The 15,506-nt window shown below is 42.3% G+C and overlaps 1 protein-coding gene across 4 annotated transcripts in view; it reads left to right on the forward strand.

The window, feature by feature from the left end:
• Positions 1-14,788, forward strand: part of rock1 (Rho-associated, coiled-coil containing protein kinase 1) — a 30,837-nt gene extending 16,049 nt beyond the window's left edge. Inside the window, exons 9-34 of one of the 4 annotated variants that reach the window (XM_085806053.1) lie at positions 859-950; positions 1,744-1,903; positions 2,011-2,083; positions 2,194-2,282; positions 2,598-2,646; positions 2,865-3,000; positions 3,364-3,455; positions 4,461-4,707; positions 5,270-5,376; positions 5,523-5,673; positions 6,450-6,610; positions 6,727-6,911; positions 7,571-7,640; positions 7,728-7,831; positions 7,968-8,133; positions 8,273-8,366; positions 8,450-8,538; positions 8,623-8,814; positions 8,919-9,084; positions 10,720-10,790; positions 10,912-11,000; positions 11,099-11,177; positions 11,319-11,580; positions 12,280-12,487; positions 12,737-12,806; positions 13,213-13,461. In XM_085806053.1, the coding sequence (XP_085662179.1) occupies positions 859-950; positions 1,744-1,903; positions 2,011-2,083; positions 2,194-2,282; positions 2,598-2,646; positions 2,865-3,000; positions 3,364-3,455; positions 4,461-4,707; positions 5,270-5,376; positions 5,523-5,673; positions 6,450-6,610; positions 6,727-6,911; positions 7,571-7,640; positions 7,728-7,831; positions 7,968-8,133; positions 8,273-8,366; positions 8,450-8,538; positions 8,623-8,814; positions 8,919-9,084; positions 10,720-10,790; positions 10,912-11,000; positions 11,099-11,177; positions 11,319-11,580; positions 12,280-12,487; positions 12,737-12,788 (3,184 nt within the window). In that variant the 3' untranslated portion in view covers positions 12,789-12,806; positions 13,213-13,461. Of the gene's footprint in view, positions 1-858; positions 951-1,743; positions 1,904-2,010; positions 2,084-2,193; positions 2,283-2,597; positions 2,647-2,864; positions 3,001-3,363; positions 3,456-4,460; positions 4,708-5,269; positions 5,377-5,522; positions 5,674-6,449; positions 6,611-6,726; positions 6,912-7,570; positions 7,641-7,727; positions 7,832-7,967; positions 8,134-8,272; positions 8,367-8,449; positions 8,539-8,622; positions 8,815-8,918; positions 9,085-9,668; positions 10,791-10,911; positions 11,001-11,098; positions 11,178-11,318; positions 11,581-12,279; positions 12,488-12,736; positions 12,807-13,212 lie in introns of those variants that run through there. The other 3 variants (XM_085806054.1, XM_085806055.1, XR_015038129.1) reach the window with 3 other exon arrangements.
• The last annotated feature ends 718 nt before the right edge of the window (positions 14,789-15,506 follow it).

Here is a 15,506-nt window from a genome sequence, read left to right on the forward strand (position 1 = left end):
AGAGGGTCCTTATCTGTGAAGCCTTGTCTTTGTCTAGGTGCTAAGTGTTTTCTGGTGGAGAGGGAGCCTCTGTGGAAAGAATCTTGATGGAAACGCTCACACCAGCAGGGAAGCTGTGCCTCTCTGCATCAAGATGTGTCACTTGCTTTCTTCTACTGCTATTTTTAATACCACACACGCCCACACACACAGCTTGAAGTTCTCCAGCCTGGTGCTCGGGCTGTTACAGATTCAAAATTAGGCAATTATTTCTTTTTCTTTTTCTTTTTCTTTTTTTTTTTGTAACTGTCACATAGCAAGAATCTGGCAGTATGTTTTAACACAGTCATAAGGAACCCTATATTTTGTGTTCATAAAGTAGACCTGTTTTTTTTGGGCAAACTGCTGTTTTGGGTTCTGCAGAGTGTCAGTTTAGTAATGCATGTGACTTTTTGCTTTCATATCATCGTTTCAATCTTCTGAACTAATTTGCCAATCATTTGACAGCAGGTCTATTAACCTGCTGTTCAGAGACTGACAGAAGAATAAGTGTGAATTCTGTGTGGCATTGGGTTATGACTGATGAATTATCAGACTGCAGATTCTGACTGAGGAAAGACTGAGTTTTGCCGTTTGTGCCTTTCTAGTCAGCAGTTAAGATTCATATTTAGAAATGATTAGATTTGGTGTTCTTGTCTTTCTGGAATGTAGCGATATGCTCTACAGCGTCATCCGTCTGGCTTGTAGCCTACAGCTTCTTTTTAGCATCTTATATCATCAAAATAGCTCTAATTTTAGGCACAGATTTCCTTCGCTTTCAGATCTTTGCACAGAATCGCTGAAATATCAAACTAACTATGTCCTCTCCGACCCCTGCAGGGAAGTTCGGCTCGGTCGTAACGGTGTCGATGAGATCAAGAGGCATCCGTTCTTCAAGAATGACCAGTGGACATGGGAGAACATCAGAGAGAGTAAGGACACTTTTTTTTTTTTTTACTGCTGTGGCTCCAGATTACTTTTCACACCTCCCACGTCTACTCACTGTTATTTCAATCATGCAGCCAGCGTTCATGTTTTCCATTTGACCTACTACAGACAGTTGCAGGAAATTCTTGTAGACGAGCCATTCATTCAGCATCCTATCCAAGACTAAACGTGATTCCTGCTCCGAGTAATAATTGGCAGCCCAGCGTTTTTTGAGGCCAACAACAGGGGAAGCAGTTCAATGCAAATGTTAATGCGCTGGGATTGACGCGGGAGCATAGAGAGAGATTAGAAATGTAGAGCTAAATCCAGTAGCTAGAGTCAGTCCTTTAGTGGCTTTATATTTAATACTTTACTAGGCTGAAGTCAGCACTTTGTTGTTGGCCACCCCTGTCGTTCCACTGGCTGATCAGCTCTGCTCGCTGGCTGGTTTCCCTTGTTTTAAAGAGCGTTTCAAAAGAGGAAAAAACTCTGCAGAGAATATTGAAACACCGGCTTCTGTGTCTTTAACTCAAAATGCAGCAATAATAGATAAAAAAAAACAACAAAAAAAGAAAATCTGGCAAAGTCAAAAATAATAAGCAGAGGATTTTCAATTTCTGATGTGATCGTGAAAGTTAAGGGGGCATTTGCATCTCTAACTTAGATGTTAGTGATGGTCAGAGGTATTTGCATCAACTCCTTTTCCTTTAGCAAATAGAGTGAATGCTAATGAAGTGTGAAGGCCCCGCTTTTTTCCTGTATCGTCACAAATCTTCCACCTCCTTGTGCCATGTGCAGCGGCTGCTCCGGTCGTGCCTGAGCTGAGCAGTGACATTGACACCAGTAACTTTGACGACATCGAGGAGGATCGGGGAGAGGAGGAGACCTTTCCCATACCAAAGGCCTTTGTGGGCAACCAGCTCCCCTTTGTGGGCTTCACTTACTACAGCAATCAGCAGTAAGTCTTCCCGTAAAATGTTGTGTCCATGCCTCTGCTGTGTAATTTATTGGAGCATTAATGGCCGTTTAAAGTTCCTATTTGTTAATACTGTATTCTTCTTTCAGCCTTTTGCGCGGCTCCAATCCCTCCAAGGCCAGCGACAAACGTAGCAGCTCCACGAAGGAAGACAAGAGTCATGTAAGTGGACGACCACAATTTTTCAAGAAAATGTCTTTTTAAGAAGACTTGGACTATTTAGTAGTTTTCCGTCTTGTCTTATTTATTCAAAATGGTCTGTGTCTGCGCAGCTGGAAAACCTGCAGAAACGGATCTACCAACTGGAGGAGCAGCTCCACGGTGAGATGCAGCTGAAGGATGAGTTGGAGCAGAAATGCAGGTATGCACCCACGTCATTTATTCTTGCACAAAAAAAAAAACATTTACTTAGGCAAACTGATGCAAAATCTTTGGTCTCTGAGACGGGCTGCAAAAACAAAGGTGTTACAGAGTGATGGTTAGAAGCATGAAATGAGAAACCTGTGTAAAAAGTTGTGACAACTGCAGAAAACACAAAGGGGCCACAGACAAATAGTTATCACTATTTGGTTATGAATAGGGAACCAGACTTGCATGTAACTGAGACAGTACTTGTTGTAATGTGACATTCAGTGCAGTTAAGTATTTTTTTTTTTTTATCAAACTCTTCTTCCAGGACGTCAAGCTCCAAGATCGACAAGATCATGAAAGAACTGGATGAAGAGGTGAAATCCCGTCACCTTGTCTTTCCCTCACTTTTTAAATTCAGATTTCAAGATGTTGCCTGCTTTGCAATTATACCCATTTAAAGAAGCATGCGCTGAAGGTGCAGCTTTAATGTCGTGCTAAATTGAGTAAATGACTGTTTACAATCAGAGGCTAAGGATTAAGGTTCAGTTTGTTCCTGCCGCATTATAGCTGCTCTGTCGTTCCCCCGCCACAGGCAAACCTTCGGAAGAGCGCGGAGGCCAGCACGTCTCTGCTGGAGAAGGACAAGATCATGCTGCAGCACAGATTCACCGAGTACCAAAGAAAAGCTGACCAGGAGGCGGAGAAGAGACGCAATTTGGAGAATGAGGGTAAGGATAATGAGGCGCTGCTGATGTCTGATTGAGACGCTTTGCAATTAAAGTATTATTGCCGAGCAAGGCGGTGATGCAGTGTTTTGACATAGTTCCGTTACATGGTAATGCCTTCATCCTCTCAGTATCATTTGATCTGGCCAAGACACATGTCCCAAATGGATTACTTGGTATCCTGGGGTGACCCCAACCCCAGCCCTCCTGACTGCACTTTGCTTGCTGGTTAAGTGCTAAACCATGCTATTAGAATAGAGGATGTGGTATACTTATGCACACATTTTAACAATATTGTAAACAGATATTTGCAGATGTTATAAATGAAGGCCTGTCTAATCGATTCCCTGTCCTGCTTGTTCCTAGTGTCAACTTTAAAGGAGCAACTTGAAGATATGAGAAAGATCAGCCAGAACTCACAGGCCTCGAATGACAAGATTGCCCAGCTGCAGAGTCAGGTACAGTAAACATGCATATGTCTTTCAGGCTTCACTGCAGCTCCTAAGCAATTTGTGTAGAGAAAGTGTATAGGAAAAAAAGAGACTATGACCATTCTGGACAGAAAAGATTAGGCCTGATATAAGTTTATAGTTTGTTTTTGAAATTTTGGTTCAAAACAATGGGTGTTATCTGTGTTCAGTCAAAATAGCAGATACTCTTTGTGAATGGTGTATGGCCTTCCAGAGAGTGTTGCATTATGGGTTAGAGAGTTTTCAAGTCTGTCTATAGTGAGCCTTTCAGAGTCGATCAACCTTGAAAGTGTTTCGTTAGCACAGTTGAACTCGCGGGAGTGTCTGAAGGCCGCTCAAACATGTTCTGCCGCCACAGAGGAAATATATTCATGACGAGTGAGAACGAGTTCCCAGCTTCTCCTCTTCGCTGCGCAGCGGAGCCAGTGAGACAGTCTGTCAAAGCCAAGCCAAGAATTACGTCAGTCACAGATGATGAACTCAGAAAGACCGAAGTCTGAAAAAAACGTTAATGTCGGTGAAAATAATTATGCCAGAGAAATGAGAGGAAGAGAAGAACGGTCTCGCTACAGTGACTCAGTCAGCTGACTAGTGGCCACAAGGAAAGTGAGCTGTCCACAGACGTCCAACTGAACAAATATTTTGGGAGGCAGCCAACCGTTGTTATGTTGTCAGATGGTTACGGGTGGATGAGAAAATTGGAGTTCGTGTCTGTTCAGTACAAGTCTTGTTTGCCAGTGTAATTTTCTGTGAGGATTACTTTAAGACATATTGCTCACTTCATCAGTGAGCACATTTGTTTCACTGTTCCTCTTGCTAATGTCTGAGTGTACTGTGAAAAGGAAGCTTTGTTGTGTTGTATAAATACTGTAATGGTCCAAAGTTATGTGCAAATTAGATTTTTGCAATGCACAATTGCACAATACACAAATACACCTAAGAGGACCTCGGGTAGGCGCTGACAAGTCTGATCCTTTCCGTTTCGATCGGTAGCTGGAGGAGGCCAATGACCTGCTGCGCGCAGAGTCGGACACGGCGGCGAGACTGAGGAAGAGCCACACGGAGATGGCGAAGTCGATGAGCCAGCTGGAGAGCTTGAACCGCGACCTGCAGGAGAGGAGCCGCGGCGCCGACGGAGAGAAGGCGCAGCTGGAGAAGGAGCTGCTGGTCGTCCAGAGCACCCTGGACTCCGAGAGGAGGAACTACAGCCAAGGATCGGAGGAGATCAGGGAGCTGCAAGGTGCAACACACTAACGCACAAATATTGACACTGAGGCATGCAAATCAAACACTTAACTAATCGAGATTGTTTTTTTTGTTTTGTTTTATGTGATGTTTATGTTTCAAAATCCGATTTTGATGTTAGTCACAACAGAGTGAAAACCTGACCTCAAAGACTAGGAGAGAGAAAAAACCCGAGGAAGATTTTTAATATTTGGAACAAATTCTGCGTGGTTCCAAATCACTCTTTAAGACTGATTATCTGCTTCTCATTCAGACATTCGAGACAGCTGCAGAAATTCCACGTAATGGAAGCACTGACAAGCCCTGCAGCATCCAAATCCATCCCAGACTTATCTGCCAGCCACTTTATATTTTCATAGGAAACAAGATTTGAAAGTCATAAATTATTGGGGATGGAGGGATACTGAACTCATTTAAATGCAAACTATATGTCAAAGAAGTATGACGGTCTGAAGCTATGAAGTATGGCTTAAAAAAACGATTTTGCTATTAAAAGTATGAGCTTCATCTCATGAACACTGTGATTCTGACTGTCTGTGTTTATCTGTGCTTCTCAGCGCGGATGGCAGGGCTGCAAGAGGATAACAAAACCTTGAAGCTCAACCTCTCCAAAGTGGAGGCAGAACGTAAACAAGCCCAGGAGAGGAGCAACAACCTTGAAAAGGTACAAGAAGCAGCAGTCGCAATAGGATTTGTGCAATTTCTAAACATTTGCTCTTATCTTGTGAATGTTTTTTTTTATCCGATGAATGTGTATTCAGTTCGCTTCATGTTGTCTGTCTGGTTCTGACCTCCTCGCCTCCACAACAGGAAAAGAACAACCTGGAGATAGACCTGAACTATAAACTGAAGACCTTACAGCAGCGTCTGGAGCAGGAACAGACGGAGCACAGGGTGACACGGGCACAGCTCACGGACAAATACGAGTCTATTGAAGAAGCCAAATCAGCTGCCATGAATGGTATGCCAGTCCTGTGTCAGAGCATGCCTCACTCTCCTGCTTTCATCCTCTTCTCCTCGCGCTCTCTACAGATCTACTACCCCACCTTCTCTACTTTTCTTTTGTCTCTCCACCGTTACTTGATTTAGCTTCTTCATCACCCCCATGACCTTTGTCCTGCTTTGTCTTTTTTCCCACAACCTCATCAGTCTCAGCTTCAGGGGCAGTTTGGGTGTGAAGGAATTCAAGGAGTGTTAGACAGCCAGCGTGTCAGGACATTGCTTCTTTGCATATGAAAGCTGGACTATTAAGTAGTTTTTATTTTTTCAGTGGAATGATGATCTGTCCAGGTGATTTCTTGCCTTTCCAGTGTATACTGGAGGAGACTCTCCGCCCTCTCCTTGGCAGATTTCCTCCATGTTGAAGTTCTTTCATCTTTGTCCAAGTTTACTGATTAGCAGGAAATCCCTGGGAATATTAAAAAGTTGAACTCACCAATGTTAGTTTAGAGAAAACAAGGTTTATGTGAAATAAACAGAACTCACAACGTGTGCTCTGTAATAGAAAATTAAGAGAAAATCAGGGTTAGAAATAGACTTTGTTTTAATCCAGTTGTTACATTTATTCCATCTGATACAGGGATACTGGTAAATGATCAAAACAGGCACTGTTCTTCCATGATAACCATTAAATCTGTCAGTATATGGTGCAGGCGCTCTCTCATACCTCTCATATTTTGCTCGATACTCTGTGGCAGCAGGACAGAGTTGACTGTTCCTCTCTCATTTTGCCTCCAGCCGTTCAGCAGAAGATGTCCGAGGAGAATGGAGCGCGGATGAGAGCCGAGAGCCGGGTGGTGGAGGTGGAGAAGCAGTGCTCCATGCTCGAGTTTGACCTCAAGCAGTCTGTGCAGAAGATGGAGCAGCTGATGAAGCAAAAGGAAAGGCTGGAAGATGAGGTAAATGGTCCCTCTCGCCTCTATTGATATAAATCCATATCAAACAGCTTTACATTTCTATAGCATTTGTGTGATGCCTTTCCCCTCTTGTGTCTCCCTCCGTCCTCCTCCTCCAGGTGAAGAATCTGAGGATACAGATGGAGCAGGAGTCGAGCAAGCGAGTCCTGGCTCAGAATGACTTGAAGAGCCGCACGCAGGAGGTCGACCGTCTTAGGTGTTCGGAGAAGCAGCTCAAACAAGAGATCAACACAGCACTAGAGAGTAAACGCTCGCTGGAGTTCCAGCTGGCACAGCTGACCAAGTGAGTGGTCCTTCAGCTTCAGGTTGTCAAGAAGAAATCCTAATTCTAAGATATATTACTGATATATGTTGTCCATCCACTACTTTGCATTACACGAGGCATTATTAGGCAGATTAGAAGAAATACACTAAAACTCTTTGTATTATGTCTTCTAGGAAAATGGGAACATTTGTGCCAGTTGTTATTGTAACTCTCAAACAAACTGGCAGCAGCTCCGGCCAGGAGATCTACGTTTCTGTTATTGTTGCACTGCCCGGTAATGCTCTTTGGAAGTCAGGGCGTAAATTGCCCGACAATTGCCTGCCATTTTCAAATAGGTGCTATTATTCCAGCTTAGGGGGGTGGGATGGGGTGGGGGGGTTGACTATGCCAAAGCTGTTCTGTGACCGTGTTTACACCACAGGATTAGGGTTTACTCCCGAGTCCAGCTCCCTCCACTCTGCGGCTAATCCTCTGGCGAGCGCGGCAGCCAGTTGTGCTGCTAGTTGCATTTAGCACAGCCACTGACTTTTTAGAGGCTGGCTCTGTTTGCCTGTCTAAAGAGTGTTGTTTTAGAAAGCGCTCAAACATGTGGGTGTGTGTGATATTAGCCAGTCGCATGGATCTAATGAAGACATGACTTGAAATGATCTTGTTTCTTTTTGTTGCTGTGTTGCCAGACAATACAGAGGCAACGAGGGACAGATGAGGGAACTTCAGGACCAGCTTGAGGCCGAACAGTATTTTTCTGTAAGTCTCTCAGTCCCCAAGTGTCTCTTCCCTCTTTTTATTCTGTTTGCAAGCTTTGGTCTTATCGATCTGTCTCTACTCCTCCAGACGCTTTACAAAACTCAGGTCAAGGAGCTAAAAGAGGAGATTGAGGAAAGGAACCGGCAGGTACAAGACGCCCATAAAAAGGTGCAGGAGTTGTGCAGTGAAAGGTAAGAGATTGATGCACGCTGCAGTTGTGCCCATTGTAGACTTAACCATCCAGATATTGATTATTGACCAGCTGAGGTTTGTTGTGCAAGGAATTTATGAAACTAACTTCTAAAATGTGTTTCTTCCTGGACAAAGGGACTCACTGTCCGCCCAGCTGGATCTGACCGTGACCAAGGCCGAATCAGAGCAGCTCGCCCGGGCTCTTCAGGAGGAACAGTACTTTGAGCTCAGCCAGGAGAACAAGAAGGCAGTGACTAGGCATAAGCAGGAGATCGGGGAAAAGGAGGCCACCATTGTACGGGTGAGGAAACCCTTAAGTGTCTTAAGTGTCCCTCCAGCTTGAGTTGATTATGCCATTCTGCCATAAAAACAATATTGTCCTTAAGAACCACAATCAATCAGTTTAATCATAAAAATAATAACTTTACGTTTCTGTGCAGCTTGAAGATTCCAATAAAACTCTGACCAAAGACGTGGAGATCCTCAGCAAAGAGAAGACCGAGTTGAATGAGAAGCTTCGTGCTCAGGAAGAAGGTAGCTTCCCTTTCTTGACCTTAACGTCTCCCTGCGGTGTTGTAATTGGCTACTGTTCGAGCTGACTCCCTTTTTCTTCACAGAATATGTAGCTCAGAAGGAGGAGATTACAAATGCAATCAAGGCCAACTATGAGAAGGTCCTCAACACTGAGCGCACACTGAAGACTCAGGTAAAGATGAACCTCTTTAGTCTAGACAGCGAACATTAACATTATGGGGAACGGCGGCTGATTTACTTTACCTCAATCCGTCAGGCGGTGAACAAGCTGGCGGAGATCATGAACCGCAAGGACATGAAGCTGGACCAGAAGAAGAAGGGCAGCACTGCTGACCTGCGGAAGAAGGAGAAGGAGAACCGCAAGCTTCAGCTAGAGCTGAACCAGGAGAAGGAGAAGTTTAACCACATGGCCATCAAGTATCAGAAGGAGCTGAGCGAGATGCAAGCGGTAAGCGAACACCCCAGGGAGGCCGAGGCTTGTGTAATCACACAGGATTTTCTTTTTTTCTCCCCATCGTTTCTAACCAAAATCTCTTCATTCCCCACCAACAGCAACTGGCAGAAGAATGCACATATCGCAACGAGCTGCAGATGCAGCTGGACAGCAAGGAGAGCGACATCGAGCAGCTGCGGGAGAAGCTGAACGACCTGCAACAGCGCATGGACAACTCGAGTGTCACCAGTTTGCAGACAGACGAGACAGACAGCAACATCGCAGGTAAGGTCACCGTGGTGGAGACCGCTGCTCCAGCACTTATACTGACTGATTTGTTGATGAATGATGACTGATCATTGATTGTGCAGCTGAGAAACTGAATTTCCTTCGGGATAAATAAAGTATTTATACATCTATCAATCTACCACACGATGCATCTCCAGTTTAAAGTGGAGATGGAAAGATTTTGATTTTTGCCTTTTTGTGGTTTTTGGCACTCAAACATTTTTTCACCATGTTGAAATCAGTGCGTTTCCCAGGTGTGTTACTTATTGTCTCAGGTGTGTAATTTATTCTTTAAAGGGGTTTAAAGTGTTAGCTTGTTTCCCTGTACATTCAGACCATAGCAGCAGGCGGGTACAGAAGAGACTGCACAACAGGTGCCTGTGGTTTTAAGTGTGGAACCGTTTAGATTTACTGAAGCTGCTGTATTTATCACCACGTGTTGAGTAACAGTTGGTCATAGTGAACGATGGTAAACTCGTCTTTTTTAACACGAATATGACTGTGCCTCATTCCAGGTCTGTTTTCATGTATTGCTGGTGTCTGTGGTTAAACCATTCTCTTTTTATTTCCCTCATGTCCAGTTGGTTCTCCTTGCTCTTCTTATCTTTGTAACTTCTATTCCTTTCCCTCTGTGAGTAACTGAGTGGACGAGCCCCTCCCCTCTTGCCTGGCCTGCTCTGCAGCTGTTGTGTGTTTTTTTGTCTTTTTGCCCCCTGATTTCCTTAAGTGTTCTTTTGCCAGAGGTGACACAGCCATCTCTGTTGGAGAGGGGCGATTCATGTAACACTTTTGAAAGAAGCCTTATTGAGTGGGAAGTAAAATAAAAGTAAACTGTCTGATCAACAAAATTCATTGACTAACATTAACAGGATGTTAAATGTAAACGTAAAGGAGGTTACTGACCACACCTTGTGTGAGGTTTACCGCATCACTCTCTGCACCTTTCAAAACGTGTTTTGAAACAAAAAAAGTTGTTTTTCAATTCATGGCACTGTGTGCTTCAAGCACTAAACACAATCGTGGGTTTTTTTGTGTGTTTACTTTTTCTGTCGGCATGTTCACCTAGAAGTACTGCTCGTTTTTGACACAAAGATTCCCCTCACGGTGTCACATGTAGGAAACAAGACCCTCTTAGTTCACTGTTCCCCGTTTAGCTTGTGTTGTTTCAGCTGCATGCACTTGAAATTATGATTTTAACACCAAATAATGTTTACATAATGTTTCTGTTTAAGGAGTGAGTGATCAAGCTAATTGGATGAAATACTAATTCCCGCTGCAACAGCGACTATAGAGCTTTGGATCATAATTCTAAACAATACAAATCTTCCATGCTCTGTTAACATGCCGACTTAACTGTCTAATATTCTCCTCCTGCATGGGGAGTGAACAGCAGCAAGCAGCATCATGGGATATCTAAACTCATCCCTTGTCACCTACTCCAGTGCAGTTACCTTAATGCTGGCAGAACTCCTTGAGGGGTTCACCTGGTGTTTTGAAGCAGTTATGACAGTTTGTGATTTGACTTTTGTTTTAAATTTTTTTTCCCACAGTTGAGTTTTGGATTTAATCACTGCATGGTTACGCACCACTAATTTATAACTCTTTTTTTTGTTACAAACCTGGGCTTTTCAGAATCCAGATTGGAGGGTTGGCTGTCCATTCCTAATCGTACTAATATCAAGCGATACGGATGGAAGAAGCAGGTGCGTTGTGTTCCTTTGGCATTTCCTGTGTTCGCCAGCATTTTTGTTGAACTTTGTTACGCTGCCAACAACTCCTTGGACAATATCTGCCTTCCTTTCATTGTCTGTTTAATATTTGCAGTATGTGGTGGTGAGCAGTAAGAAGATCCTGTTCTACAACGATGAGCAGGATAAAGAACAGTCCAACCCCTCGATGGTACTAGATATAGAGTGAGTATTTTTTAGCTCCTTTTTTATGATATTGCAGTATCACTAATTCTGACAGCTTTAATGATATCTAATCATCAATTCTGTGTCTTCCTGTGCAGTAAACTATTTCATGTGAGACCAGTTACTCAAGGAGACGTGTACCGGGCTGAGACAGAAGAGATTCCAAGGATTTTCCAGGTAGGAGGCTCTTTTCCTGTCCTGGAGTTGTCTCTAGTATTTTAAATTTGCCTCCGACCTCATCTCCTCTTCTGCATTCACTCCTGATGTCAAGATATTTTCTTTCCTGACGCGTCACTCCTTTGCTCTGTCTGTTTTCAGATTCTGTATGCCAATGAGGGGGAGTGCAGGAAAGAGGCGGACATGGAGACGGTCCCTCAGGGCGACAAGACCAACTGTCTGCCACACAAAGGCCACGAGTTCATCCCCACGTTATATCACTTCCCTTCAAACTGTGAGGCCTGCGCCAAGCCTCTATGGCACGTCTTCAAGCCGCCTCCGGCTCTGGAGTGTCGCCGCTGCCACGTCAAGTGCCACAAGGACCACCTCGACAAAAAGGAGGATGTTATTGCTCCTTGCAAAGGTAACATACCTGCACATTTGTTCTTATTAGTCTAAGCTGTGATGTGATGATGGATGAACCTTTATATAATTTACCTACATTTATTTTTTAACTATAACTGATTTATTCTAATGTATGAGGACTTTTCCAATTGACGTTGAAGCCCTAATCCTGACATGACTGTTAACGCACTGGTGGGATTCATAATGACTCTAGAGGAGTTTGAGTAATTTGCAGCTTTAGGAACTTATTATAACATAACACAGGAAATGAAAAGTCTTATTTTAAGTTGTAAGATGTAATTAGCTGCTACTTAAAGTTCTTAATGTTGCATAAAATTATGTTAATTTGGTTTTGAGGACAATCCAGACAAATGAATGGTTGTTATGTACCTACAGATAATTGATATGCAGTTTTCTTCTGAAGCTCAATCATTTTAATAATTTTGTTGAAGTAAAAATGGCTAAAATTAGACTGATTCAGAGCTCCTAAAGCTGATTTTCTTCTATAATTGTAAAAAATAATCTTTTTGGGTTTGAACTCTTACTGTGACATAGTAAGCAATTGATATGATGATGGCCATTTTTCATTATTTTGTTTCTCTTAATAGATCTAAAGAGCAAACATTTAATCCAGAAAATCGCAGACATATTTAATTCAGTTGTCAGGTTTGTCCGAGAGTCATCTTTCATCAGTACTATCTTGTGCCATCCCCTACAGTAAATTACGATGTGACCTCTGCCCGGGACATGCTCCTGCTGGCCTTGACCCAAGACGAACAGAAGAAATGGATCGGTCACCTTGGAAAGAAGATTCCCAAGACCCCACCATCTACATTCTCTAGAGCCTCTCCTCGTTCTATGTCCACTCGCTCTGGGCCAAACCAGTCCTTCCGCAGGAACCCTAAAAGCAATACAGGAAAGCTGAGGTAACTCAACACCTTAGGACTAGTTTTTTTTCTTAATTCTGTTTTCCATATGAATATGTTTTCTTTTTTTCAGAGACTAATATTCAAATAGCTATGGCTAACTGCATGGCCTATCATAAGGCACTGTAATATAATTTTAGGCCGAAAGTGAGGGTTTGCTGCAGTCACAAGTCTTATTTTATCCCATCTGGTGGGCTGCGATGTGGTCAAGTCAGTCACATGACCTGCTGTTTGTTTCCTGTGTTGTAGCAGAGCGCAGTCCAGCCTCCAAGCAGCAGACACAACATCCAGCACTTGTTGACAGGAACTTCTTCAGAAAGTGTTTACGTGTTTTTTAGACTTTTGTCTCCAGCTTTAAACTTGTCTATTTATTAATTGTGTTACTGGGTGTTTCTAACACAAGACACTTCCTGGTTGGTTGGTTGGTTGGTTGGTTAACTGCTGGGCTCTTTCCAGTTGACACTTGGGATTCTCGTTTTTCTAAAAGGCACTAATGTGTTGTTGGGTTCAGTAACTAACGTACTATACAACTCTTGTTAGAATGGTCCACATAAAGGATTTTTACAGTACCTGTCGTACATGATGCAAAGGTGTTAATGGTGTTAATGGCAACGTCTGTAAACAAGCTTTTCTGTTGTATGTTGACTTAAATTGGTTTACTAACCAAGGTTGAGATGCTATCTTCCTTTTACTGGACACCTGTCTCTATTCTTTCTTTCTTTCAGCTAACCATCTGAACCGTTCCTCATCCTCAAACATGGAGAAACCTGTATTACATAGAAAATTCATTTAAAAGAAAAAAATATATATATCAATAAATAACCAACGCTGGAAAATTGCAACACATGTCAGACACAAGGCATCATGGACATTAAGAGGCCTGAAAACCCCACCACCCTCCGCCGCCTTTCTTCAAGAGAAAACCATCATCCAGCTCAACAAACTCGCAGTTCTCCATTTCTACCAGAAGATGGCACACTTGTCTGGAACTAAACATTGGACAGTGCAGCGATATATAGAGGGACTCATGTCATGGAGCCATTCTGTGTTTCATATCCTATGACAGTTCTGATGGAAACTGGAAGGTAAAAGGGGGCTTTGCTGGGACTCCTGCAAGTATGTGTTCGGTTTTAAGGTACTGTCATACAGGGATTTCAGATCTGCAGTGAGTGGTTGTGTCTCAGGGGTGGAAAATGAATATCTGTTTTGTAATTTCTTTCCCCCAACTTGACAGATCCTCGAGCTACATGCAAACATACTTCTGTTTCCAGCTACAAAAAAAAGACAAAAAAAAAAGACTGATGCCTTCATCTAATGTTCTGGCCTTTTTGCCTTTATTCTTATCACTCTGCAAGTCACTTATCAGGTTTGGGACAGAGTATTGGGACACGAGTATTAGATGTTTCGAGTATTGAGTGAGGAGCATGCAAGATCATCACAAGTCTATGCATTATTTTTATTATTATAATTATTTTTATTGCTCCAAGCCATAAGGAATATTCCATTGTAATGGCATATAGGAGTCCTAAAACTTAATTGATTTTTTTTCTGTTTATTTGGTACATTGTAATATTTTTTTTCTTGTATTGTTTATTTTTTTTTGTAATGTATTGCCTTACATTGATTCATAGATAAATGGTTCAAAAGGAAAACATTAAGTTAACAAAATGTAAAACTGCACTGTTTGAATTGTAAATTATTTGTAGAAGACTAAACAGGTGTAGCATTTGGCCCACCTAGTGCCTTAACGTTTGGATATTGATTTTACTGCCATATCTGTTTGTTTGTTTATTTTTTTTCTCCAAAACAAGACAAATCTTAACTCTTCCATCATTTATTTTTTAAGAAATCACCACACATCCGTGGTTTTATCAGAACTTACTTTCTCTGGTTTGAGTATATAAAATATATATATTAGATTACCTCTTTATGGACACATTGCAATAGAGTTAGCGTGTCAAAAACGAAGTCCCCAGACTCAATTCATATCATATGACAAATTTTGGGATGGTGTACTTAAAGCGAGCCTACCTGTGTCAATGATTGTCCTTGTTAACATTTACAAGTTGTGTCTCTAACAAGGTAATGTCCCGTTAATGCAGACCCCCAAACAGTGTATATAATAAGAGAGACAAAAGGATTATGGAATACCTCCGCAATCTTTTCATTTGTAACTTTTTGTTCAGTTAAAAAAAGAAAAAAAGCACTGGAACTATGATCTACTCTTGTCTTGGATAATTTGCATGGTTAATTGCATTGGAGTCCGCACTGATGGATATGTCAATAAACATATCTTTATCATTCATTGTATGCTAGTTTTCACTGCCAACCTATCATTGATTTCATATTTTATTCCTATGCCTACATGGAACCAGTCCAGACGTAGATTACTATTGAAGCAAAGTGGGCAGCTGCCTCCAGGGCTTGAAGAGCTCCAGATTTAACTGTGCCAACTGTTTTGTATTAACATTATTGAGAAGTAGGGATTTGTAGTGCGGAGGCACTGCGTATCTGACTTTTAAGGGTCTTAAACTGGGTTTCTGTTTTATATTCTCATCTGGAGAAGCTCTAATTGCCAACATTTACTGTCAGACCTTTCATTATATTAGATTTGCACGCTAATTGTATATTCTAAATGTGTAAGTATTTTAATCGAATTACACAGTTGATAATGATCCAAGTAGTATTCAAGCAAATCTGTACACACTGCTGGGTTATATACATAAGAATATAGGACCAGCAGGTTTATCTATCCATGGTGAGTCAGTGATCATGAATACAGGATCAGGTGGATATTTTTAATATGAAAAAAAAAATCACCTGGTTATGCTTAGCTTTACTTAACTAACAAAAACCCTGACTCTCATAATTATTGTAATGAATGTTGTGTGTCCCAATGATCTGGGCAAAGGTCCTCTGGGTGTGTTTAGTGTGGGTGCGCTGCGCTGCATGCAGCAGCCAGCTAGGGCGGCTGGCAGATGACAGAGCGCATCGATAAGTTCTCAGCGTGTTGTTGCAG

This window comes from Trachurus japonicus, chromosome 17 (genome assembly GCF_045865225.1).
Source record: "Trachurus japonicus isolate A0001 chromosome 17, Traja_1.0".
Classification (NCBI taxonomy): Eukaryota; Metazoa; Chordata; class Actinopteri; order Carangiformes; family Carangidae; genus Trachurus; species Trachurus japonicus.